At 39.7% G+C, this 26687-nt stretch overlaps 2 protein-coding genes across 2 annotated transcripts in view; one reads left to right on the top strand and one right to left on the bottom strand.

Moving 5' to 3' along the window:
* Positions 1–4894: 4894 nt before the first annotated feature.
* The window catches only part of LOC126458523 (nuclear protein localization protein 4 homolog), a 252649-nt gene continuing 230856 nt past the window's right edge, over positions 4895–26687 (bottom strand). Inside the window, exons 9-11 of the mRNA XM_050095626.1 lie at positions 18462–18613; positions 14827–14965; positions 4895–5242 (exon numbers count right to left, since the gene is read on the bottom strand). Of these exons, the coding sequence (XP_049951583.1) occupies positions 4931–5242; positions 14827–14965; positions 18462–18613 (603 nt within the window). The 3' untranslated portion in view covers positions 4895–4930. The remainder of the gene's footprint in view (positions 5243–14826; positions 14966–18461; positions 18614–26687) is intronic.
* Positions 18614–23839, top strand: LOC126458524 (uncharacterized). Its single transcript, XM_050095627.1, has 4 exons — positions 18614–19015; positions 19647–19979; positions 20096–20254; positions 20337–23839. Exons 2-4 carry the CDS (start codon positions 19647–19649, stop codon positions 21723–21725), a joined length of 1881 nt encoding a protein of 626 aa, XP_049951584.1. The 5' UTR covers positions 18614–19015; the 3' UTR covers positions 21726–23839.

The raw sequence follows: 26687 nt of genomic DNA, 5'->3' as shown, positions 1-26687 counted from the left end.
CCAGAAGGTTTTAGATTAATTATATAATAGTAAGAAAGATATTTTGGAATCAGATTTTAAATATTAAGATATTTCCAAGGGCATATGTGGACTCAGATCACAATTTATTGATTGCAGACTGAAGATTACAACTAACGAAATGGCAAAAAGGTACGAAATGAATGAGATGGGATATGGGTAAGTTGAAGGGAGGGGGGGGGTGGAGGGGGGAACCCACACCCGAGGTAGTTTAGAGTTTCAGAGGGAATGGGTAGCTTTAAGTGGGGAAATACTTAAGGCAGCAGACGTTCAAATAGATCAAAAGACAAGGTCTGGTAAAAATCCTTGGATAAGACTGGAGATACTGATTTAACTGATGAAAGGAGAAAATATAAAAATTAAGCAAATGAAGCATCTGAAAGGGAACACAAATGTCTAAACAATGAGACTGACAGAGATGTGCAAAATGGATAAGTAAGAAGGGTAGAAGACAAAAGAAAGGATTTAGAAGTATATATCACTAGGAGAAAGATAGAGGACGTCTACTTTGAAGAATAGAGAAGCAACTGTATGAATATCAAGAGCTCATATGGAAAATCATTCCTAAGCCACGACAGGAAAACTGAAAGATGGAAGCGGTGTATAGAGGGTCCATACAAAGGAGATGAACTTTAAGGCCATAATATAGAAAAGGAAGAGGACATAAATGAAGGCAACATGAGAGATATGATAATGCGAGAAGAATTTGACAGAGCAGTGAAAGACCCAAGTCTAAATAAAGCTCCACAAGTACACAATATTCTGTTAGAATACAATTTCGATAGCCTTGCAAGAGCCAGCCATGACAAAACCCTTCCATCTGGTGTGCAATTTGTATGAGACATGTGAAATGCCTCAGACTTAATGCATAATGTAATAACTCCGTTTCCAAACAAATCAGGTGCTGACAGATATTACTGAACTAACAGTCTAACAAGTTAGGGTTGCAAAATACTAACATTGATTCCTTATAGAAGAATGGAAAAAAAAGGCAGAAGCCGAACTTGGGGAAGATGTTTGGGATCCAAAGAAATGCAGGAACACACAAGGCAATACTGAAGGTGTGAATTCTCTTAGTAGAGAGTCTAGGAAAGGCAAATCTACATCTGTAACTTTCGTAGACTTAGAGTAAGCTTTTGACAATGTTGATTGGAACACTCATTTCGAAATTCTGAAGGTAGCAGGAGTAAATACAGGGAGTGAATGGCTATTTACAACTTCTACAGAAATCAGACTGCAGTTACAAGATTCAAGGGACATGAAAGGGAAGCTGTGGTTGACAAGGGAGTGTGGAGTAAGGCAGGGTTCTAGCCTGTCACTCGGGAGTAAAGGAAAGCAAAGAAAAATTTGGAGTAAGAACTAAAATTCAGGGACAAGAAATAAAAACTTTGTGGTCTGCCGATGACATTGTAATTCTGTCAGAGACAGCAAAGGACAAGGAAGAGCAGTTGCACAGAATGGACAGTGTCCTAAAAGGAGGATCTAAGACAAACATCAACAAAAGCAAAACAAAGATAATGGAATTTAGTCGAATTAATACAACCTGATGCTGAGGGAATTAGTTTAGGAAAAAGAGACACTTAAAAAAATATGAGTTTTGTTATTTGGGCAGCAAAGTAGCTGACAATGACTGAAGTACAGAGGATTTAAAATGCAGACTGACAACAGAAAGAAAAGCTTTTCTGAACAAGAGATTTTTGTTAACATCAAATACAGAGTTAAGTGTTGGGAACTCTTTTCTGTAGGTATACAAATACCATGTAGACATGTACGGAAGTGAAACATGGATGATAAACTGTTTGGACAGTAAGAGAAGTGAAGCTTTTGAAACATGGAGCTACAGAAGAATGCTGAAGATTAGATGGGTAGATCACATAACTAATGAGGTAATGAATATAATTGGGAGGAAAAGAAATCTGTGGCAAAACCTAAATAGAAGACGTGATTGATTGACAGGACACACTCTGAAATATCAAGTGACGGCCAATTTAGAGTTGAAGGGGAGAGTTGGGAGGTAAAAATTGCAGAGGGAGACCAACGGATGAATACAGTTAGCAGATTCAGAAAGATGTAAGTTGCAATAGTTATTCGGAGATGAAGAGGCTTTTACAGGAGAGAGAAGCATGTAGAGCTGCAGCAGACCAGTGTTCAAGACTGAAGACCACCACCACCGCCACCACCACAATTTGTATGATAATTTAAATAGTTATCGAGTGTTTTTTTATTGTTATTCACAATGTCTTTGAGCTCTGATTGCTCTCCCCAGAAAGTTATTTGTATAAATAAAAATGTTAGTGATGCAAAATAAATGTGATGCACGGCAATGGATTAAGTGAGACATGTAAACCTTGCTGTGTATATTGTAAAGCATGCAATGGAACTGATGAGTGACAAATTTGTGGTTGCTTCTTTAAGATTTCTGTCAGCAACAAAAAACTAAGTACATACAATCTTACCTGATTGAGATGGAAGTAGTGTGTTTCGTGTCCTGTCTCTCCTTACCCTACACTATAAACTTGTAAGTCATTGTAATCTCAGAAGAGATGACTTAGATGGTACAAGGCAGATCACTGTTGGACATGCCACTATGTTCAAACACTTGCTCTCATTCCTGTTACCACCGGCAGCAATTCCCCACATGACACCATCGGGAAGCAACAATTCCACTTGACTAAATGATTATAAAACTATATCAATAACATAATAAAGTTAGAACACTGTCATTTAATAATAAAAGTAAAAGTGACTTCACCAAAGTAAAGATGAACCTCATGAAATTCAGTCACTGACTGCTCCGTGAAATAAAAATGAATAAAGAGAATCTTTCTTAATTGAATTCATGTGAAGATGGTAATCGTACTGTATAGTTGCATTTCTCTTCTTTCCCCATCTTTTCTATACACTATTCATATTATATTTTGTTGAAGTTAAATGTTTTTATCGTGAATTGTAAAGTAACAAACACCTGACATCCTCATTTCATTTGAGACTTAATTAAACCACAAATAAAGTAAATACTTGCTCTAAGTCTATAAAGAGTGTGGATTGTATATAAATCTTTTAATCCATGTTTTACTGACTTGCAGTTCATGTATGCAAATTTCTTTAGAGGTATACCTCATACAATTGCAGAAGCTGTGTATTCTGTGCAAATATTCTGTTACGATGCTGAAGAAATTTACAAGCACTAAGCGTTGGTGACTTTTTGGATTTGTGCATTGAATGTTTGACACAAATCACATTAAAAAAAAAGTGCTGATATCATACAACTGACTGTATCTTGCACATTAGATGAATAATAATTTAGAATTCTTTTCCATATATTAAATGTCAAGGAATATACTTATCTTATTATTCAAAGAATTCCCATAAACAATTCTGAACACAAAAGAGGCACTATCTGGGAAAACAGTTGAATTGGATGAATTTCATTTTTTGTAGCACCTTTACTTACCTCTACGTTGTCGAAACACATGAATTTAGAAGATGTATTCCCTCAGATTTGAGAATAATTTGCGAAACACGTGAATTGTGGCTCAAGAGGATGTTTATTTCAATACATTTTCCATTTCTATGAAATTATTTGGAGACAAAGTCTGATATAACAACAGAAAACTACAATTAAAGGAAGTAATAGCTAAATATGACGAATGTAGTTGTTTATCGTGAGTTGGCAGTAAAGTATTTATGACAAGATATTTCACTGGCCTGCTCAACGTCAAAAGTATCTTTATACCTTATACAGAACTAAATATTTGTCACACACAGCTAGGGAACTTCCCCAGCAGCCATCACTTGAGGTGTTATTTGGGAGTGGAACATCCTACTAACGATTTTGCATTTATCCTTTTCCACACATTACCTGTGTAAAACTACAAATTCTGGGGGCATAAACAACAGTAAGTTAACATATTTGGTTCACTGATGTTCTAATGAACATTTAGGAGTAACTCACTTAGGCAGAAAGTATCCATTGTACAAAAGAAAGTAATTAGAATTGTGTGCTGAGTTTACATACATGTCTTGCAGGAATCTATTTAAACAATTAGGAAGTAACCACAGCCTTGTATATGCACATTTTGCATGCACAGATACACACTCCTCCCTTAATGTAAAATTATGTGTGCCATTTGAAAGGAAATGAAATAACTGTAGCAGTATTTTTTAAAATTTTATTAAATATCTGAAAAATTCACTGTCACTACGTTACACTACCCTATTAATAAACTGAAATTGTAAGTTCTGGACATCAAATTCTTTTTAATAAATATGAAACTAATCTACAATGAAAATAGGAAAATATATTTTTAGGAAATATAGACAAACCAAATTTGTAAAGTGAAAACATTCCAACGGAAGATATTAAACACTATCTGAGATCTCCATTTCACTTAGTCTGTGGATACTTACTGAAACAGAATGACTTGTAAATTATTTCTGACTGATGAACAGAATGGCACAACATCAAACAAATACATTAAAATACAGAAGTGTTTATTTAAATATTACAACTGTGTAAGAGGCACTGAATATGGTGAGCACGTATTACTTATGATGTAGAAATGTAATACTGAATTTCAATTCTAATTTCCCAAAACACTCGAAATTATTGCAAAAACTTCACAGACTTCATTTTCCATTCTTATCAAATAAATTTGTATTTTCTAAATGAGGCACAGCCATTTTCATTATCCAGTTAAATATGATGTACATTTAATTTCAAATACAAACTGACACTTTGTCTATTTATTTCTACATATGCAACCAATTACTGTCCTCAAATAATTATTCCATAAAATTAAATGTGATTTCTTGTCTTTTCCATGCCAGAAGAAATGTCTGCTCCTGTTTTATGTAAGATTCTTTCCGTCCACAATTCTTTTTTTTTTTTTTTCTTTCTGTAAAAACAAATTTATCTTGGAAGTTGACACATTTCACAACTTGATAGTTCAGTTGGGTTTAAAAATGTGCAATGACTGCAGGTCCAGCCTGCATCATCGTGCATTGGTGGTGACGATGGCATTGCTGCTGTTGCTGCTGCAGAGGCAGCAGGAGCTGTTAATGGAGATGTAAATGTGCTACTTTGAGGTCGTGATGAAGGCGGCGATAAGGAACTTGCAGCAATAAGTTGTTCTACTGTTGCCCAGTGTTCTGACCTAGCCCAGTCCCGTGCCATTTCACTATTCTGTGTCCGCACTGCTTCAAGCAATGGTCCCATATACTCCTACAACAACAACAACAACAACAACAAAATTAATCAGAGGCTCACATCCAAAGCAAACAATTGTTTCTTTTTTTTAATTTTTAATTTTTTTTTTTTTAACTGTTAGAATAAGTACATTAAAACAGAAGCCTGTGCTGAAGACTTAGCAAAACAAGAAAACAAGCACCTCAAAATATGGAAAAATTTTAGTAAAACAAGAAAACAAGCACCTCACAATACTGAAAAATTATAAAGAACTGGAAAATGTACATGGCAAGCTTCACAGAGGATTTTTAACTGCTTGTAAATCTACTGATACTAATTTTACTACGGTTTGAAGCTCCTGTTCTTGTTCTTCCGTGTTTGCGATTTTAAAACTGGGTTATTTTGGGAATCCACGCATATATTCTAGATTTGCATTTTTTTGCTAGGCAGTTGTTCTGAAACAGCTGCAATCCACCAGATGTCACTTAGGCAACTGGTTAGCAAACCAGTTATCAAACCAGAAAAAGAGGATATGCAGTGTAACGTGGAATCCGGACCAAGTTTCATTTCTAGTGAATCTCCACACCATTGAGAGGCAAATGCTATGTTAAAAGGCAGAGTGAAAAAAATTTGATCCACCCAGGAACTGATCCTGCTACCTTTCAGTTCCTTGCCAAACACTACCACTAGACCATCAAACCCGATGCAAGTTTTGTTGCGCTTTCTGCTAATTCAAGGCAATGCTGCACTCTTGAGTTATGGTCACTCATGGTAAAATTTGTATATTCATCAATACTGCACAAAGGAGTGAGGATATATATACAAATTTTAATTTGCATTCACTAGAATTTTACTACAATACTACTTTTGGTCTGGATGTGGTACTAGTTGGTTTGCGGCAAAAGGGATTAAACTGCAAGGTCACTTGTCCCTTCAGCCATTAAGTGGCCAACCTGGAGTGGTTGTCAAAGGAGGTGAATCCTGGAAAGTATACGTGTAACTAAAAAAAGATCCAGAGATAAAACCCCAGGAAAAAAAGACAGCACAGACAAGTCGTTAAAAGATCAGTCAAGACAAGGCATTAAAACCAAGAAATGAAACAGAATAAGGAGAATAGAAAGGTGGCAACGGTAAAGGTCATGCTGGGCCACTGAGCAAGGGCCACCAAGGGCCCCTGGGGGAGGAGGGAGGGGAGAGGAGAGGAGGGGCGAGGGGAGGAGGGAGGGGAGAGGAGAGGAGGGGCGAGGGCAGGAGCAGGGGAGGGGTGCCACACCAAGCCCCCACACAGCCAATGAGGCCGAAAAGCCCTACTTTACGGAGATGAGTAGAAACCACTTTCACGGGCAAAACTAAACAACAGATCAGCCACTTTGGCATTGTGTGCCAGCATCAGAGGTTACGTGTCAGGAAGATGAAGATACCGCCTCAAAGCAGCCAAATTAGGGTTACCATCAGGCAGGCCCCACATTTGCAGTGAGATGGATCCTCACGTCAGAGAACAAGACCATGGGTCAGCCAAATGTGGCCAATGCAGAGTTGACAAGAGGATGGTGGATTCCCTGTGAAAAGAGCACATGTGGTTGTGGTCTCCTTAATTGCCCTCTGTCTGAGGAGCTCAGGGCAGACCATTATGAGTCCCAGACTTAAAGAAATCTATGGCATATACAAGACCTAAGGTCCAATTCTGGACCCCCATTTCCAGAATCAGCATCCTGATGGCCAGCTTTGCCAACTGGCCAGTTCATTAATTTCCTAAAATCCCAACACCACTGGGGGACCAAACAAATACGACTGGCTGTCCAGCTTCATGGAGGTCAGAGACAATCCAGAGACAAGGTCCTGGATAGCGATAACCGGTGGGAGAGGAGAGTTGCACTGTCTACAGCCAGATGACTACTAAGGGAGTCACTACAGATTAGGATACTCTTGCTGGTACAAGAACAAACAGAGCTAAGGGCTTGTCTAATGGCCATCAATTCAGCAATGAAGACACTGCAGCCGTCTGGCAGAGTGTGGAGTTCCCTTCACCATACATGTGTGTATGCAAAGCCTGTTCATCCATTGACTGTTGAGCCACTGGTGAATAACACTTCTGAACCCGGATATGTCTCAAGGTGAGCCGAGACCAGGCAGTGAAAAGATTGAGACAAATCTGTGGGGGGGGGGGGGGGGGGGGGGGCACAAGCCATGGGGACAGATGCCATTTCTCCCTGACCAGAGGCGACAATGAAGGAAGCTGCAGTTCCGAGTAGAGACACTGGAGGTGTACAGCAATTGTAAACCCAGTTCTGGGTTGCTTTTGTAGGAGATGAAGCTCCCTTCCAGGGAAAATGACACAGTAGTTGAGATGTTCAGGGAAGCTATGAACACACACAGCTTAATGCAGCAGCCATTGTTAGCACCTGATAGGTAATGGAGGTACTCCAGCCTCAACTAGTAGGCTGTTCGCAGGGCTATTTCAGAAGGCTCCTGCCGCAAGTCAGACCCCTCAATGATGAATGGGGTCAGTATTCGCAATGCTGAAGGTGATGCTGAACCATGTGCAAGACTCTCATAATCAAGGCGGGACAGAATCAGTGCTTTATAGACCCACAAAAGGATATAGCAATCTGCACCCCAGCTAGTTTTGCTGAGGCAGCCAAGTGTATTGAGGTGTCATCAGCATTTTCACTTCAGTTGGCGGAGGTGGGGAAGGAACATCAACTGGGAACTGAGGACCAGTCCCAAAAAGCACTACATCTCAAATATAAGAAGTAACTGATTGTCCAGGTAAAGCCCTGAGTATGGGTGGGCTGTACAATGGTGACAGACATGCAAGTCACAAGTCTTGGCAGCTGAAAACCAATAGCCACAGGGGAGAACCCATGATTGCGCCTTTCTTAAGGCACCTTGTAGGTGATGCTCACTAACACCCATACTACAGGAGCAATAATAAAACCAAAACTCATTGGCATATAAGGAGGGTGATGCCAAAGCCCTACCACCACCACTAGACCACTGATGGCCACCAGAAAGAGGGGGGTTGCTCAGGACAGAGCCCTGTGGGACCCCATTCTCTTTGATCTGGAAGTACTGAGGTAGCACCCACTTCAACCCGGAACATATAGTGTGACAGGAAGTTTTGCACAAATTTTGGGAATGGACCCCGGAGACCCCACTTATGTGATGCAATAAGGATATGGTGACGCCATGTCATGATAAGGGGGTCATGCAAAGGCCCTCTGGATGGTGAATTCCAGGTGAACCAAATTATCAGCAGTGGAGCGACCTTTGCAAAAACCACACTGAGATGCGGCCGAAAGGCCCAGAGACTCAAGGAGCCAACACAGCTGCTAACTCACCACGCATTCGGACAACTTATAGAGACAGTCGGTAGGGCTCATTTGGTGATAACTGCCCATCTCTATACGGTTCTTATCTGGTTTCAGTACTGGAACTATCATGCTTTCTTGCCACTGACATGCGAACTCATCCTCATTCCAGATCCGATTAAAGGGGGCAAGGATGTGTCACTGACTATTCACCGAGCGATGTTTCAGAATTTGGTTGTGGATGTGGTCTGACCCTGGGGGTGTATCAGGGCGATGGGCCAGGGCACTGGAGGGTTCCTATTCACTGAATCTAGCATTGTATGGATGCAGGTGGTGGGTGCTAAAAGATGGGTGCATTCAGTCCACCCACTGTTTTATGAGCTCAAAGGCAGGGTGGTAGTTCAAAGACGTAGATGCGCGAACATAATGCTCAGTAAAATGTTCAGTGACAGCATCTTGATCAGTATAAACAGCACCATCTAAGGAAATACTTGATACACCTGCAGGGGATTGAAGCCATAGGGGTGTCGGATCTTTGCCCACACCTGTGATGAAACACTAATTCTATTACTTAAATTACTCAAAAATTAAAAATAGTTCTTATTGCCAATATAGTGTACCAAACAATTATATACCTTCAAATATTCCCCCTTCAGTGCTTTATAGATCACTTCATACATTTCTGGAATTACTTTGGTTTATGTGCACCGTGGATTGGAGTGCTTTATTGTAAACTAGAGTAGCTCACTCCTGTATCGATAAATTGCAGTGTCACAGTGAGCCTGTCTTCTGCATATATAGTAATTCTCCATTGAGAATTCTGATTTGTAATGTGAGAAGTCACTTGACTGAAGCAAATACTGAAATGCACTCTCATCCATTTCTAAGTAGTTTATATAAGAGTTGATGTCTTCCAGTTGCAGCTCTCATAACAAATTTTGCTGAACGCTTTTATTATCTTGACATAACACCCATGGCTTCACCCATGTATGTTTCCGTTTTTCCCCACTGCTTTCTACCAAATGCACACACAACGCAATTGTGGCACTGCATCGCGTAACAACAAGTTGTTGTCCATCATCTTTAAATCTGACAACAATGTAATAACCCTTTTTAGCGCCATGACAAAGATCTTTGTCAAAGAAATATGATAGTGTAATAATGGCCGTAGATGGTAGATGACCAGGCCTCAAAAGGAGAGATCAATGGCCAAATGAGTTCAATGTGCCACAATCAAGTAAGTGGGGGCACCAGAGTTCAAGAGGCAAAGATTGAGCTATGCCAGCAAAGTTTCGATGTCTTTACCAAGGCCAGTGATCATTGTCCCTCACCACAAAGGGTTAGGGGCATTGAAGTCGCCCAAGACTAGGAAAGGTGGGGGGAGCTGAGAGAGTAATGCAGACAATACATTCTGGGACATGACATCATTGGGAGGGAGATACATATTACAGATGGTAAAATCTTTAAGTGCCCTTACCCAAACAGCCAAGGCCTCCACAGGTGTAACAAAGGGGTACAGGGCCACTATAATATAGAGTCCAGCACAAACATACATACAGACATACAAACTCCACCTGATAGCCTCTCACAGTTGGTGCGATTCTTAAAATAACCTCAGTAAACACAAAAGGCAGGAATCAGAGTTGGTGGAAACAACCACGTTTCCTGGATGGCAATACAGAATGCAGGGTAAGTGCTTAAAAGCTGCCGTAGCTCAGCCAGGTGGTTGAAAAATGCATTCAAATTACGCTGGAGGATTGTGGGTGCATGAAGTGACCAGGGGAGGAGGGGAGGTTATGACTCAGGGTCACGTGCTTCTACTGCACACTGCCTGGGGAGATCTGGTGCCACCAGAGTCTCCACCTCGGGCACAGAAAGAGTACATGCAGTGTCTGATGGTGTGGGGGTGACCGGAGTTTCATTCATCTTAGAGGACATCTTAGAGGACTTCTTTCTGTCCTTCTCCTTAGAAGACGAGGACTGGGGAAGGTTTCTCTGAATTGGTTTCGGGTACAGAGGAAGAACAAGAGGAGGAGGAGGAGATTAGTGTTTAGTGTTTAACGTGCCGTCGACAACGAGGTCATTAGAGACGGAGCGCAAGCTCGGGTTAGGGAAGGACGGGGAAGGAAATCGGCCGTGCCCTTTCAAAGGAATGATCCCGGCATTTGCCTGAAAGGATTTAGGGAAATCACGGAAAACCTAAATCAGGATGGCCGGAGACGAGATTGAACCGTCGTCCTCCCGAATGCAAGGCCAGTGTGCTAACCACTGCGCCACCTCGCTCAGTCAGGAGGAAGAACAAGAAGTCCGATAGCCAGCAGCCTGTGGTTCCTTCAGCGACTGGCGGGCATCCGGCTGTGAGCCAGCAGGAACTGTGGAAGGAAGAGTACCGAGAGACCTCTTCCTAGTTAGGGAAATCGGAGGAGGGCAAGGTGCCTCTGGCTGGGGGGATAGGGACTGGTGTACCCAGCAGGTGGAGAGCCAATGCTCTTGAAGTGGGTGCAGTGGAAGTAGCATAAGGGCCCCAACTGCCTGGGTGGTAGCTATTAGCAGTCTGCTCTGAGAGCCTGCTGTAAGAGGTGCAACAGAGGAAAGCACCGTCGACAGAGAAGGCAATGACATTGTGGTTGTAGCGTGAGATTGTGTCATTTCTATGGGATTAAGATGCTCATACTTTTTTCTGGCCTCTTGATATGTGAGCTTGTCTAGGGCCTAATACTCCTAGATTTTCTTCTCACACTTAAAATGGAGCAATCTGGCGAGCTGGGAGTTGTGGGGGGAGGGGCACAAGGAACATTTGTGTGCTGTGGATGTCCACAATCCCTGCAACAGGAAGACGTATGACTGAACTTCATACATCTGAAGCATCTCATAGGAGGAGGAAGATACGGTTCCACATCACACCGATAGACCACCTTGACCTCCTAAGGCCTTGAAAGTCAAGATGAAGGCCTTCAGAAGCAATCTTAATTTCCCTTTTTCCTCCCACAGCGTGGCCAGGGAAGGGATCGTACTTTGTTGCACCATATGATGCACTGCCATTTGAAGAGACTGCCGAGGCCACGTGGTCACCAGCTGGAGAAAGTTTTTAAGTCACTTCATGTGGGAATTATCTGCCATACTGTCACCCATTCTGAACAGGGACTCTCTCTGTGGGAGCCACCCAGCTACAGCTACCTGGTCAGTAATCCATTGCCGGGAGTCTCTATGCGCCAGTCATCACAGGCAAATACTGCACGACATACATGGGGACTGTGCAGTGTAGACGCCAACAGTGTGATCCAACAGTGTGATCCCTGCATGCTCAGGGGCTACCATTGCGCAAGTATTCAACAACAACCCCCCCCCCCCCCCCCACACACACACACACAAAAAATAGGATGGCTATGGTGCTGGATTTTGGGTGTAACATGACAACAGGAAGGAAGGATGCCAGAGCACAGAGGCGGAGTATACATCACAGTGGATGACCTTCCCAGCCTGAAATGCACACTTCTGTAAAATTTGGAAAAGATGGAAGGTCACACCCAATAATGGGGACCATATAATCTTTAATGGAAGGTGAATGATAGCACCGGGAGTGAAACTGGAAATCTCAAGACCAAAATTGTGAACCAAGTCCAGGCAGGGTCTGCACGAAAAGGACCATCCTATGTAGTGTCAGTGGAGGTAAGAGATAGACCAAGTGTAGGTTTGCAGCACAGAAAGAGGAAGTAGTGCTGCAAAGGCTGGGGCCCCATGGTAGCCAAGCATGTACTTGCCAAGGAGTGGTGAGCCCTTTTGGTGGTGGTGGTGGGATATATAATGCTGGGGGCATGCTGCATGTGCTAACACAATTTGAACCTTCACTCAAAAGTATGACTGAAAAATGGGCACAATTCCTTTACAATAACAAGAAAGCATAGTCATGCTTGCAGAAAGGTGCTAGTTGATCTGTAACAGAAGGTAATTTTAAACTGGGATCATCTTTACAATTACTCCTGCTTCCAATAAGCATATAAGTACCAAAAGAACTATTGACAGCTCTATGACACTATTTAATTAACAAGTTGTCACTGTAAAACATATTTCCATTATAATGTTGGTTGGAACAGCACCAACATGATTAGAAAAAAGATCACCTTTTTTCCCCGTACTGGCAACCACTTTTCGCAAACAGTACCATCCTTAAGCCATTGTATGATCAGAAAATTCCAGTAAATAGAAAAAAAATGACAAAATATTTGTTCTCTATGGCAGCAAACACATGGTACAGGGTGCAACCATAAAACGTATGGTTAGCCCCTTACTCCTAGCTGATATGCTTACTTCCCAAGTTAGTGTGTCAAATACTACAAGTAAAGGTGAAAGTTGAGCTCCAAATAGATGCAGATTGCAGCCAGCAATGATAAGAGAGCCCCTTGAGTACAGAGTATCAATTTTTACTTCTTGAGAAACAGCCCAGATACGTAAAAAACGAAATCAGCGTAAAATATAAAATTAAGAAAATACTTAATAAAACAAAGAATAAAGCAGTCCTCATAGTAATAAAACATTAAAATCAAAATAGAAAACTTATGTAACCATGCTCACATTTATAATTTGTATATACTTTACATCATTATAAAACACTGAACCGACCATGAATCTTTTAATCGAATAAGTGTCGTCATTATAATAATATTAGAAACCATAATTATTCTTATTGAGAAGATTCAAGCATTAAGAGGAAATAGTGGGACAGTGTTGTTATGCATTACTCTGCAACCATCAGCTGACAATCTTTGGCTGCATCTCCAGTTTCACGTTTATCCAAGCAGCGTCTATGTGTACACTGGGGCTCTCGGTGACACTGCATTGCACCTTCTCCACACCATGTCATACGTCATCAATTAAAAGATTCATTGTCACATTGATGTTTTATAGTGACATAAACTGTATACAAATGGTAAATGTACAAATGGCTAAATAGATAATATATTATTTTGACTTCAAAATTTTATTACTTGGAGGCCGTTTTATTATGTAATTTGTTAATTTCGTATTTTATGCAAATGTTCTGAAATTCTGTACGTAGGGGACTCTATTATCACTGCTGGCCACAATCTGCATCTGTCTGAAACTCAACTTTGGCCTTTACTTTTTAATATTTGACACATCCACTTTGGAAGCAAGCATGACAACTTTACACCAGGGGTAAGGATCTACCTGCATATTTTAAGATTGCACTGTAAACCTTATGTTTACTATTAAAGAGAACAAATATTTTGCATATTTTTCTTGCATTATTATTCTAACTATATACAGGAATTTTCTGATCATACGACGGCCTGAGGATAGTACTGTGTACTGAAATTGGTTGCCAGTATAGGCAGATAATAATAATTTAAAAATGCAACTACAGATTAAAACATATATTTTCTCTGACTCTAAAACAGTGATGATGATGATGATTGGTGTGTGGGGCACTCAACTGTCCAGTCATCACCGCCCGTACAAAGTCCCAATTTTTTCACAGTCCAATCTAGTCACTGTCAGGAATGATGATGAAGACAACACAAACACCCAGTCCTCGTGCAGAGAAAATCCTCAACCCGGCCGTGAATCGACCCCGGGACCCAATGATCCAGAGGCAGCAAGGCTAGCCACTAGACCACAAGCTGCGGACTCTAAATCAGTTCCAAACTTGTAATGGAAGCACAATGCTGGAGAAGTAATAGTTTTTGCCAGGACAAACATCCCATTTATTTGTGAAGTGTGTGCCTGTTTTCTAGATAAAGCCCATTCTTTAAATTACCTTAGTAGGATGACTAGAGTCTGAATAGGAATCCTACAGCAGAAGAATAAAGTGGAATACAAATAAGATCCAAAACTGTATTGTATGAAGTAACGCCCTTTTGTAATCGCAAATGCCTGGTGGAGGGGTGGGGGTGGGTGGAGGCTCTTAGGATTAGATTAAAATGTACATGTTACCTGGACGTATGACATATACCATTATACTGAAATGTATACACATGTCTATCAGCTACAGCAGAGCCAACCCCTAGCATACAGTTTATAACCTAGCATGAGAGCCTATCAGAGTTCTTTGAACTTCAGCTAATTACACACAGAAAAGTACTGCTGTCAATATATATATAAATAAACATCACATTTTGAAAGTGTGCTACATTGTTTGGTAATCATTTTTTATTAATGTTCACTTTAAGCTTACTAATTCCTTTTTTAATTTGAAAACTTGACTATCACACATGCTACATTACATTACATAAAAAAAATAAAAAAAAAAAATCACACCTGATTTTACTAAATATTGTAGGAAGATATTACCTTCATTGGCAGCATATCCATTGTTGAAATGTACAACAAGAAATGAAAATCAGAGACTGCATTTAGAAACTGATCTGGTGAGAACTGTTGTAGGTAGTTGCTTAATGTGTTGAAATCCTGGATGTGACCATCAACCAGCCTATGGAAGGAAAACAATAATAAATTAAACTCTATTTTGGTAAATATACACAAAGTGACTATTTAAAGAAATAGAGAGAGAGAGAGAGAGAGAGAGAGAGAGAGAGAGAGAGAGACGATAGCGTTCTTCACATCAGTTCACTGGTAAGACAACAACATAGGTGATTACACGTTTGTTGCACACAGGAACGCTGTTGTATCACAACAACAATTAAATGCATTTCATGGTGAATAATTACACAAAGTTATACAGCGAGAGCTTGAAGTTAAGTTGGCTGATTTTGGTACTGAATGCTTACAACTTGTATCATCCTGGTTTTCTAATTATAAGACTTCTTTAGTTTATGGATATGAAATTCTAAAATCATGACTTGCAAACCCAAGAGAAGTTACACTCGTTAGAGACCAAATTGGTCTTAGCAACTTTCATAACTTCTCCTTATTACAGTAAAAAGCTCTTACAACTGCAGCAGAATAAATGTAAATGGCTTATTTTAAATAAAAATAGTTCTTTTTTATGACACGCTCATACCCCACTTCAATGCGGAGTCGGCCATGTTAGTACGCATTTGGCAGCGTTAGTTGCAGATGGTGGCCAGATGCCTTCCTGCCACCACTACCCAGGACAGAATTAGAGCATCCTAGCTGTCTGCATTTAGTGAACGTTTGCAAATGCCTGTGAGCCGTGTAACTGAGGTGGAACGTGGGGACTAGCCCGGTATTCATCTAGCAGGACGTGGAAAACTGCCTGAAAACCACCCAGGCTGGCCAGCATACCAGCCCTAGTCGCTAATCCGCCGGCGGGGATGCGATCTAGGCCGGCGCACCTACCAGTGTCCAGGAAGCAGCGCATCGGCACTCTCGGCTACCCTGGCGGGTGCCCCACAACAGAATAGCAAAACGCCAAAGAGAAAGGCAGGAAGCTCAAAGAATTAACTTAATGTCTAAAACAGTGTGTGTGTATGTGTGTGTGCTGTCACCTTCTGGGCACTGTCTTGAGCTTTTTGGTAATCATGGAATTCTCAAAAATCCTCAAAAAAGCATTATTGGTCTTAAAAAAAAGTATCCCACTGGTGATCTACCTTGTGCTTCCTTGTTTATTCGATAATCTTTTAAAAAAGTAATCAATGTTGAAAGATAGATTATGATTTAATGCCCTGTCGACGATGAGGTCACTTGGCGAGGGAGGGGGGGGGGGGGGGGGCAAGGAGAAACAATTTGGATAGCAGAAGGAAATCAGTCCCATCTTTTTCAAAGGAACTATCCACACATTTTCCTTAAGCAGCATGCAAAACTCAAATCAGGATGCCTGGGTAGGTATTTGAATCAACGTCCTACAGAATTCACATACCGTATAACCATTTTGCCATCTAACTTGATAATAAATTTTAGAATTTATGTGCACTTTAAGCAGATCAATTAATTTTTAGCTTTAATATTACATGTTCCCTTACATTAAAAAAAAAAAAAACCACATGTGACTGCTAAATGTGGAAACTTCCATACAGATTTTTTTCATAGTATCTTACCAGGTACAAGTATAATGACTGTGAAGCTTACAGAATACTGAGAGAATTTTGATAAGACACAGTACATACAGTTCCGTACAGTGAATGGTATGACGCCATTAATAAATATAGACCTTAATCAGAAGCATATAGCTAAGGTAGAATATTCCAAATTTTTAGGTGTGTCCATTGATGAGAGATTAAATTGGGAGAAACACATTGATGATCTGCTGAAACGTTTGAGTTCAGCTACTTATGCAATAAGGGTCATTGCAAATTTTGGTAATAAACATCTTAGTAAATTAGCTCACTACGCCTATTTTCACTCATTGCTTTCATATGGCATCATATTTTGGGGTAATTCATCACTGAGGAATAAAGTATTTATTGCACAAAAGCGTGTAATCAGAATAATAGCTGGAGTCCACCCAAGATCATCCTGCAGACATTTATTTAAGGATCTAGGGATATTCACAGTAGCTTCTCAGTATATATACTCTCTTATGAAATTCGTTATTAACAACCAGACCCAATTCAAAAGTAATAGCAGTGTGCATAACTACAATACTAGGAGAAAGGATGATCTTCACTATTCAAGATTAAATCTAACTTTGGCACAGAAAGGGGTGAATTATACTGGCACTAAAGTCTTTGGTCACTTACCAAATAGTATCAAAAGTCTGACAGATAACCAACAAGTATTTAAGAAGAAATTAAAAGAATTTCTGAATGACAACTCCTTCTACTCCATAGAGGAATTTTTAGATATAAATTTAAAAAAAAATAATAAAAAATAAAGAAAAACAAAAAAAAAACACAAAAAATAAAGTTGTTATATTAACTTAAGTATGTTGTTAAATTAACCTAATTATGTCATGTATTGGAAAATTTGACTCGTTCCACATCATTACGAAATATCGTATTCATGATCCATGGAACTAGTATTAATCTAATCTAATCTAATCTGACACAAATGACAGCCTGCATGTATGTATGTATGTACATCATGGCTTGATGACTATTTTTACTCAAAATGATGTAAATGCTTACGCAAAAACTCCTATATTGAAGAGTATCTTCACAAAACTCTCATATTTAATCACTACAACTAATGTAACACACACACACACACACACACACACACACACACACACACACAAAAATTTCTTACAGTGTTATGCTTATTTCTGAGACAGTACAGTCAATGTTTACAAACCGTACATTCATATCTAAACGTTATGCATGTCTCTCCTGCTTGCTAATGTATGTAATCTTCAATATTCTCACGAGTCGATGCCTGGGGATAAAAGGAGGGGAGATGGATGGTGGTGTAAAGAGAAATTCAACGTATGGACGATTCGAATGAAGATAACAGTTCTCCAATCTTTTCTAAATTTTAAATATATATCTTATTTAAAAGTCTCATACAACCTGCCGGCAGGTGTAACGAAGATCCGGTGTAGTACTTTAAAAAAAAAGTTAATGGCATATTGGTCACACTTTCAAGAATCTGACTATTGAATATTGACACGCAAATCAGTGTTGCTGTCGCCTTCTACAAAATCTGTGCCTACACTTATCTCAATCCAGAAAATTTTCTTCGATTTATTCGCCGGGCAAGTACGTTTTAACCTTGCATTGAAAAGAAACAATCGGTTTCACGAACTTAAATTTGCCAACTGATAGTTCATTTGAAGGAGGGGTTGTTGTGATTGCAAAGCGTGTCGAGTCCATCAACGTTATGGTATATACGCAATTAGTGTTAGAATGTAATAAGCCAACCACTCAATATTCGAATGAACGTATCGAGATTTGACACTAGCTCCTCATATGTGTGTGTAAGCACGCGCACAATTTTTAAGTAATACTGCCAAGACTGAGCCAATAAAGTGTTTGAATATAATGAATGATTTTTTTAGAATGTACTGAAATTTGCAGGTACGACGATGTCAGAACGCAAAGCGAATAAATTCCAATATTAGTACTCACCTGTTTTCAACGGGAAAAGCTTGTATGGCATCACTGGCGTAGAACGTATACAGAGGAATTAATGGGGTGGACGCTGGCACATCCACTAGAAGATATTCGACCGGAAGAGGACGAGCCAATCTTGATACCTCATTACCATAACCATCTTTCTCCTGTAAAACATAGACATTAAGTTAAATGACAACATTCAAACAACCGCCAATTTTAACTCGAATAGCAAGATGGCAACAGAGAGATAATACAGAAATTCGTCGATAGATGGCGCACGATTCGCTGAACGTTTCAAGCAGTAACATCGGCCGCCATGCCAAGTGGTTCAGTGCAAACATCATGATGTGGCATAATGTTGGAAGTTAGAGACGTATAGAAGCCGGTGACGGCTATTTTTCGTAATGTAAATTATAAATGCCTCTCTATCGTTCTTCGGAAGCATTGCGTAGTCGCTCAAAACGCATCGATTAGTGCGTTTGTTCGTTGTAGCTCGGTCGCTACTTCACGTATATTCCATCTCACGGATCCTAGTTTTTTGCTGAAGCAGCAAAACGATAAACACGGTATGATACATCACCAAACATCAGCTTAAATAGAATCTTTAGTTAATTTCATTGTTAAAAATCTGTTGAGGTTTACACATCGTTAAGACATGATAATAATAGTTAAAGCACTTACTGACATGTTGTGTTTACACGAGTGACGCACAGAAACAATGTCTTGTCTTTTTATGTACCCTCTTACGACGTTCCATGATTTGAATTTTCCGTCGCTGGTAAATGAAATTAACGTTTACAGGGTTACATATCTTTCAGAATATATCGAAAAAACTATATTTTGCTGGCTTCTTACTTGCAGACTTTTTCCATCTGATAACAACAGAGAACCAATAGTTGTTTTTGTCATTCAAGTTTAGCATTGATGCCTTTATGCCAAATAAAGAAATTTGTTACTTGAACTGTTGAAGATATAAGTTACTTCGTGATATGAGAATCACGATAAAGTTTTTAAACCATTCAAAACTTAGGTGACACTGTGCACAAAACTACTAAAGTTTGCTTAATATACGTTACAATATTTAACAAATCCGCTATTTGATGGAAATATTATTTAGTTCAAATGAAAATATGGTTGTCATCGGTTTTCAATTACTTAAACTGTTTGCCAATTCTGATATAAAACTTGTACTTGCAGATGATGGAACCAGGAGCTGTGCCAGAACTCGAGGAACTGACGCTATGCACGTTCTGCAAGCAGAAATTTAATGATTCTGACTTGTGCCCGAAGTTCCTAAGTTGCAAACACTACTTCTGCCTCAAATGTATCCAAACTGCACTGATGAAGGGGCGTGAGGTTTACTGTGTTCACTGCTGGAAACGAACTGAACTTGGCGAGCAGGGTGCGGATACTCTGCAGACATATGGTGCAGTCTTGACACTAACAAAGAATTTAACTGCCCTTAAGATTGGACCTGGTAGTGGCAGTAATGCTGTGGGTGGCAACAAGCCCCCAGACAAGGATCGCAAGGTAAGGAGACTTTACGAAGTAAGTTTACATAAATCAGCATGTCTTTCATAATTATGCTGCACAAGTACAGTTGTCATCAGCCATACGTTTCATGTGTTTTGTCTTTCAAAATATAGGTTCTTCCAAGTGAAAACTGTCACACACATGGAATGCCTCTTGCTCTCTGGTGCCACACATGTTGTGCTGCTATGTGTCGCGCGTGTGCCACACAGCAGGAACATCCTGGCCATCAAATAAAATCACAGGCTGAAGCGAAGGATCAGCTTGTTACTGAGGTACAGTAATTCTTTGAAATTTCAATAAGTAGACTTTACTGGTGTTTGTATGTGTGTGACTGAAATGGTCTTTTGTATGTAGGTGCACAATGAACTTCATGCTATGAGCAAGATGCTGGGTGAAATACAGCGTTTGGCAATGCAACAGCGTGACTTCTTGCTCAAGGTTTTGGAAGCATGTGTAACGCTGAAGACACATGTGGAAACAGATCTACAGTCAGGTTGGAGCCATGTACCAGAGGTGGCTGAAGCACGTGAAGCTTTAGCGAAGGCAAGAGGAGGCCTAGCTGCTGTAGACGGTCCTGCTGCAGCCCACGCACTGTACGCCTCGCTTGCACTCGAGAAGCAACGACTGCAGGGCAAGTACCACGAAATGTACCTACAATGTCAGCTCGACGACCTCATTGGGAATTCAGGTGTTGTGTTCGATTTTGGATTGCTGAAGCAGGCCTTGGCAGGCATTCACTCTGGCGAACCCCCTGCTGTTGTAGCTGGAGGACAGTCAGGACGACTCCCACCACAAGCACACCATGCCACAACTGCTCAGAATAACCCTATCCTATTCCTTGCTAATTATTGTATGTCGCAGCTGTACTCTCGCCATGTGTTAACAAAACAGCAGCAGCAGCAACAACAACAACAGCAGCAGCAACAACAACAACAGCAACAACAGCAGCAGCAGCAACAGCACCATTTACAGCAGAATGGAACTGTTGAGTACCACCCACATCACCCGCCAAATGCTACTGCCATGCCCCCACCGCATCACCTAGTTGCAGCTCCTCCGCAACACGTTATGGTAGCTGCACCTCCGCCCCAGCAGGCCGGGCCAGGGAAACCACCACCTGCTCTTCCCCCACATGCGCAACCTCCGCCACCACCTCCATATGCTCAAGATGGGGGAGTGGTAGCTGTCCAGGTCCAGTCACCGCCACAACCCGTTGTTCCGCTCAACGTTCGTAACCCGACTGGACCGTACCCTCTTTACTACTTTAACATTGATGTCAACGGGACTCCGCAAGGGCGTATTGTAATTGAGGTTCGTCCTGATGCTGCTCCAAAAATGGCGAAAAATTTTGGGGTACTTTGTACAGGGGAAATGGGTGTGAGTTACAAAGGTTGTGCTGTTTTCCAGTGCTGGGAAGGAGAGTCTGTAATTACTGGAGATTTTGAGCTCAACAATGGCAGAGGAGGGCGTTCTATTTTTGAGGACGGTTATTTTATGCCTGATGATACGAAATTCCCAGCTGTGCGGGGTGCTGTGGGAATGCGCCGTACACAAAAGCGTCATGACAACCTCGGGATGGTTGGATCACAGTTCCGGATCATCTTGCAGGAGATGAGAGGCTTCACGGGAATCTTTGGGCATGTTATTGAAGGTCTTGAACTTGTTGAAAAAATTTCCACATTTGGCGATCAGACGGGAAAGCCGACTAAAACCATTGTGATTACCAAGTGTGGAAAGTTGTAAGAAGAAAAAAAAATACTCGCAAATATTACGCTATTTTGAGTTGACCGGAGTCTAAAGCATATTGCCAATTATATGCAAAGAAGATCGAAAAACATATGGGGTAGTCTGTCTTACGTGTGTAGTTTACATAAAGCTGACGCAGGGTGGGGGGTTTTATCCGTGATGAACGAATATAAATATATCCATATATATGTATACACACACACACATATATATACGTCTCAAAATCCAATCGCTACACATTTTGCAGCAAGTTGTTAAAAAAAAAAAGAAAAAAAATCTCAGCTATCTAAAGCTGAATTAGTTATTCTTTAGAGATACATCCACAGTAGGTGAATGTACAAAAAGTAGAAGTGGCAAGACTATTCTTATTTTGGGGAAGAGTATTTCTGTTGAATCTTTTCCTTTTTTTGTGTATAGAAGCTTTGCTTATGTTTGCCATACACTAGAGTTTTTTTGTTTGTTTTTGTTCAGTTTTTTCCTTTGAAAGGAAAGGGGGAAGGACTCTTCAGACTTCGTATGGTTGATCTCAAGTGTGGAATTATAAGGGCCTAAATAGGTAGAAAACTTAACGGCTAACTAAAGGGAGTGATAGGGAAGAGAGAGTGTGTGTGTGTGTGTGTGTGTGTGTGTGTGTGTGTGTGTGTGCGCGCGCATTTGAAAGAAGGCTTTTCTTTTCTTTTTTTGATTTGATTTCTTTTTTGAGTCGTATTCTTCCCTCCGATTCTTCGAAGATTTTTGGAAGTTCGAAACTATCGAAGCGTAAATGTACTCGCATTCATTCCTTCTCAGTAATCGTGATTCTGCCGAATAACTGTTCGTCCACCCGCAATCACTTTACCGGTGTCTGTTGAATTTCGAATGTAGAATAGATGAATATATTACATCAGGTGCATCTTTTTAATCGTTGCCTGGTAATCGTCGTTTCGAAATCGTTATCGTAAGCATTAGTTTATTTTTTAGATGAACAGAGAAAATGTACGATGGATCCATTTCGTATTACGTGTGTATTATACCTCTATTTCAGAACAACTGTAACAACGTCGTTTCTTTTAGATGGAATGCATAACTGCAGATGTATAGAATGTCCTCTGGGGATGTAAAGATAAGCATTGCCCTGTAATTGGATGAACAACTTTACCCTCAAGTTTTTCTCCAACAATTTGTTTTAGTTATAGTGAAAGACATTTGTAAGCTGAGATCTACAAATTGAAAAGTTATTTTTTCTCCTTTTTTACAATTTGCGGTGTTGCAATACGATACCACCTGTCAGTTTTCTGTTAAATTAGAAAATATATTTGTATGTTTAAAAGTTACATTATATTTAAAGTCCATGTTGACCTTTGACAACCATTTATCAAGTGTAAATTGTGCACAATAATGCCAATGCTGTCTGTCACTGCACGAAGGTTGCATAATGCGTAAGTTACATGTGACAGGAATTTTATTTATACAAGTGATGTTTGTTTTGGTAACTGGTTGTCAGGATAAAATTATCCAAAAATTACCATCAGAAAACCATCCTTATTTGTGCCTTATAATCTTAGCTGCAGAATGCTTCCCTAGTTTTATGACAGTGGTGTTAACTTTGTAGCTCATAGATAGATGAGTAACAAAGAAGGTAACAAAATGTATTGTTAAAATGTCATAAGAAACATCCTTGTTAAACGTCCAAAAATATAATTAACAAAGTATTATAAGTCTGTGTACCTAAGTGAAATCAAAGTATACAGAACGTGTTCCTGGCACTGTCGTAGTACTTAAATGTAGCTCGTCTCCTCAATTTTTTTTTTCCTCTCTCTCTCTCTGTGTGTATTCTTTGCAAAATCTATGTGGGCATGAGCTTCTAGTGCCATACTGTGCCATGAAGGCATGGAAGGAAAGAACACATTCCAGACCAAGCTGTCATGTCAAGGCAACACTATGCCATATCAAGTAACTGTGCAAGAAAAAGGCAGCGCTGTGCCAATTACATTGTTAAAGGAAACTCCCTATGAGGAACGTCATTGATCATCTTGCGATATCATTCATTGTTGCACTGAGAAAGTGCCTTAAAATTTTGTGATAAATCTCGTGTAGCTCCGTTCGATGGAAATACAAGCATAATGGGAAAACTGCTTGTTACTTTTTTTAAAAAATATTTGTTACCACCCACATTCCTATTTCCTCTCCTTCCCACTTCAACAATACAGAACATCATGGCACATTCTACTTAAACTTGTATGTAACTGGTGTGAAAAGCATGTTAAAGAGGAAAGGAAGAAAAATGTAAGTGACTGAAAAAATTGCTTTTTTGCTACACAAATATAGTGTCAGTTTAAAAGAACAACTCACATTTATAACACATCTGAAAATGTGTGGTTACAAGTTGTCTCCAAAGGCAGTGTGGGATGACTAACTCATACAAAGTTGTATTTCATGCAGAACACTTTTTTATTGCCAGAATGTGTACATCACTGATGGTGTATTCTTTTTAATATAAATGTGTTAGTAGGTAGTAGACCTCACACAATAGGTATATGTAGATGCAATTTCTTTTTTCTCCTCTCTAAGACATAAAAACCACAAATGCAATTTTCATACACACTTTTGTTACTTACATTGGTTTGCCCAGTTGTCACAAAATGACATTGCTTGTTACTTTCACAGATGACAAGTTTTTACGATTCCAAAAGTAACAGAGATACTGGGGGTTGGGGGTGAACTTGTGCTTAATTACAGAGGGGTCAGTTGATAAATCTCACAACAACTCAGCATGCTTGTATTTTCGTTTCCCTTGCAAATTTAGCTGTGGACATAAATCTTTTTAATTGCTCTACACTACAAGTAGAAAAGTGAACAGTCACACAGGAATTACTAATATAATGTAATCAGACAGATAAAAAATATACCATCAAGCATGACGGATGAAGATTTTTTATCAATCCAATTACATTTTCAAAAATTGAGCATTTTTGAGGATTTCCTAATATAGATTTTATAGTGACAGGTGAAACCGCATTTTCAGGAAATTTCATTTTTATAAGCAGTTTTTCTGAACTGGAAAAGGCAAAGGGGGAACTTTCCTTTAAAAAAGTATTTAAAACATTTAGGAGTTCTTGAGAACAGATTTGAAAATGACTGTCAGCAAACAGATATGGGTATTTATAAAATCTCACTGATACAAAAATTTCAATACTCAAAATCTTGAACTGAAAATGCCAGACAATGCACATACATTTATTTTCTCTGAGTATGATGGTAAATTAAGCAGCCAGCACTATATAACACAATGGCCTACTAAATATGCAGTTCATGTTATTGTACATTCGGATTTGGTCTTTATAAACTCTACAGTATAATACACTGCAATACGGGAAGGCTGCAGTGCTGCTCACTTCTGGACAAAATCCTTTTTCAGAAGTAGAAAACACACACACAAGCACCTGACAGTCGGATCCAGTACCCGGAAACACAGTGTATAAGAGAGAGAGAGAGAGAGAGAGAGAGAGAGAGAGAGAGAGAGAGTGTGTGTGTGTGTGTGTGTGTGTGTGTGTGTGTGTGTGTTTTTGTTCTAGCTTACGTTCATTTCAGCTACACTTCTACATGTATATACAAAACGCGATGAAGCAACTACATACTGGCATGACTAAATAGAAGTGAGCCTTTACACTATCTGCAATATGTGTTTTATTTTCACTGGATCTGTCATAGTTCTCCATTACTTGAAACGGCAACAAAACAGGTGTGTTGCAATTAATGAAAATAAATGTAACAATGAAGTTAAAAATTGTGTTTTGTTAGAAAAGAAAGTGAAAATTCTGTGAAAAGAAAGTAGTAGTATAGTGTGAAATTTGAATTTCTTACTGCATTAGCACATGAATATTTCTCACTATCAGTTGTCTTGAAGAATTAGGCAGTGCAAAAAGTTACCAAAAGTTAATGTCTTCAGAAAGTGAAGGTGACAATTGAAAATTTCTGTAATTTCAAAGAGATTTGTGTAATAGCAATGAAAAAGAAAACAAGTATAAACAGGCAACAAATGTGAGCTCTGCAAGAGTCAAACATGAGTCCTGCGTACTCAAGTTCATATTGTTGCCCACAAAGTCCTGAACATCATGTCCAACATGGTGAAGTGTGACGAGTTAGAATACACGACCTACAGTTGATGTCCAGAATATTGCCAGTATAACTTTGTTGTGAGAAGCAAAACCTGAAGGTAACAGTAGGATGATAAAGCATATTGTAAACAAGCCTCAGTCTGAGATGAACTGCTTGCATATTATTTTAATTTCCTGCTTTTGTATGGGTATAAAAAATACTTGGGTCTTCAGCCAGTTTTCTTCGCCAAATGCTTTTGAACGGTGTGTCACTGTCAGGGTAACAGCTGAAAACTGCTTTGGAACAGCAAGGTAATCTATCAAACTGATGGGTGCTCTGTATGTCCAGCAACAGTGACATAATGAGGAAGAGATACTGTAAAAGAAGTGACAGTAGATTGCTCCATGTGACATCAATAACGATCAAGAAGATATCTAACAACAGATTGCAACACTGACTACTGTACACACACACATTTAGGTCTCATTATGTATTGTGCCTGTCGAATGCCACGTCAAAGGTATATGTGTTTAGTTCCTAGACATCCAGATGGATAAGTCAAAAAAGTATTTATTCTACAGAGGTTTACAGAAAAAAAAATATTCTGTAAAGTTAGTAACTGAACATAATGAAGAAGCCCTTATGGTATTTGTGGCTAATAACGTGAATCAATTTATGATGACCGTGCAGTTCACAAATACAATAACAGAGTTACAAAATGTACGGAAAGTTCTGGTTGAGAATAACAAATAAAAGAGACGACTCACCAAAATGCAGAAGCACTGTGTCGTCGACAGATACACACACAAAAGGGAAAGAGCTTTACCTTGCTACCTTTCAGAATGGAATTCCTTTCTTAAGCTGTAGGAGAAACGTGTGCGC

Source organism: Schistocerca serialis, chromosome 2, assembly GCF_023864345.2.
Source record: "Schistocerca serialis cubense isolate TAMUIC-IGC-003099 chromosome 2, iqSchSeri2.2, whole genome shotgun sequence".
NCBI classification, from domain to species: Eukaryota; Metazoa; Arthropoda; class Insecta; order Orthoptera; family Acrididae; genus Schistocerca; species Schistocerca serialis.
Note: the sequence above shows the minus strand (reverse complement) of the source record. Positions and strands in the feature narration are given on the sequence as shown.

Bases quoted from the DNA above. Each gene is read 5' to 3' on its own strand.
- LOC126458524 (XM_050095627.1), top strand. From the start codon at position 19,647: ATGATGGAACCAGGAGCTGTGCCAGAACTCGAGGAACTGACGCTATGC. The intron at 19,980-20,095 runs GTAAGGAGACTT...TTCAAAATATAG, and splicing joins CCCCAGACAAGGATCGCAAG to GTTCTTCCAAGTGAAAACTG. The intron at 20,255-20,336 runs GTACAGTAATTC...TTTTGTATGTAG, and splicing joins AGGATCAGCTTGTTACTGAG to GTGCACAATGAACTTCATGC.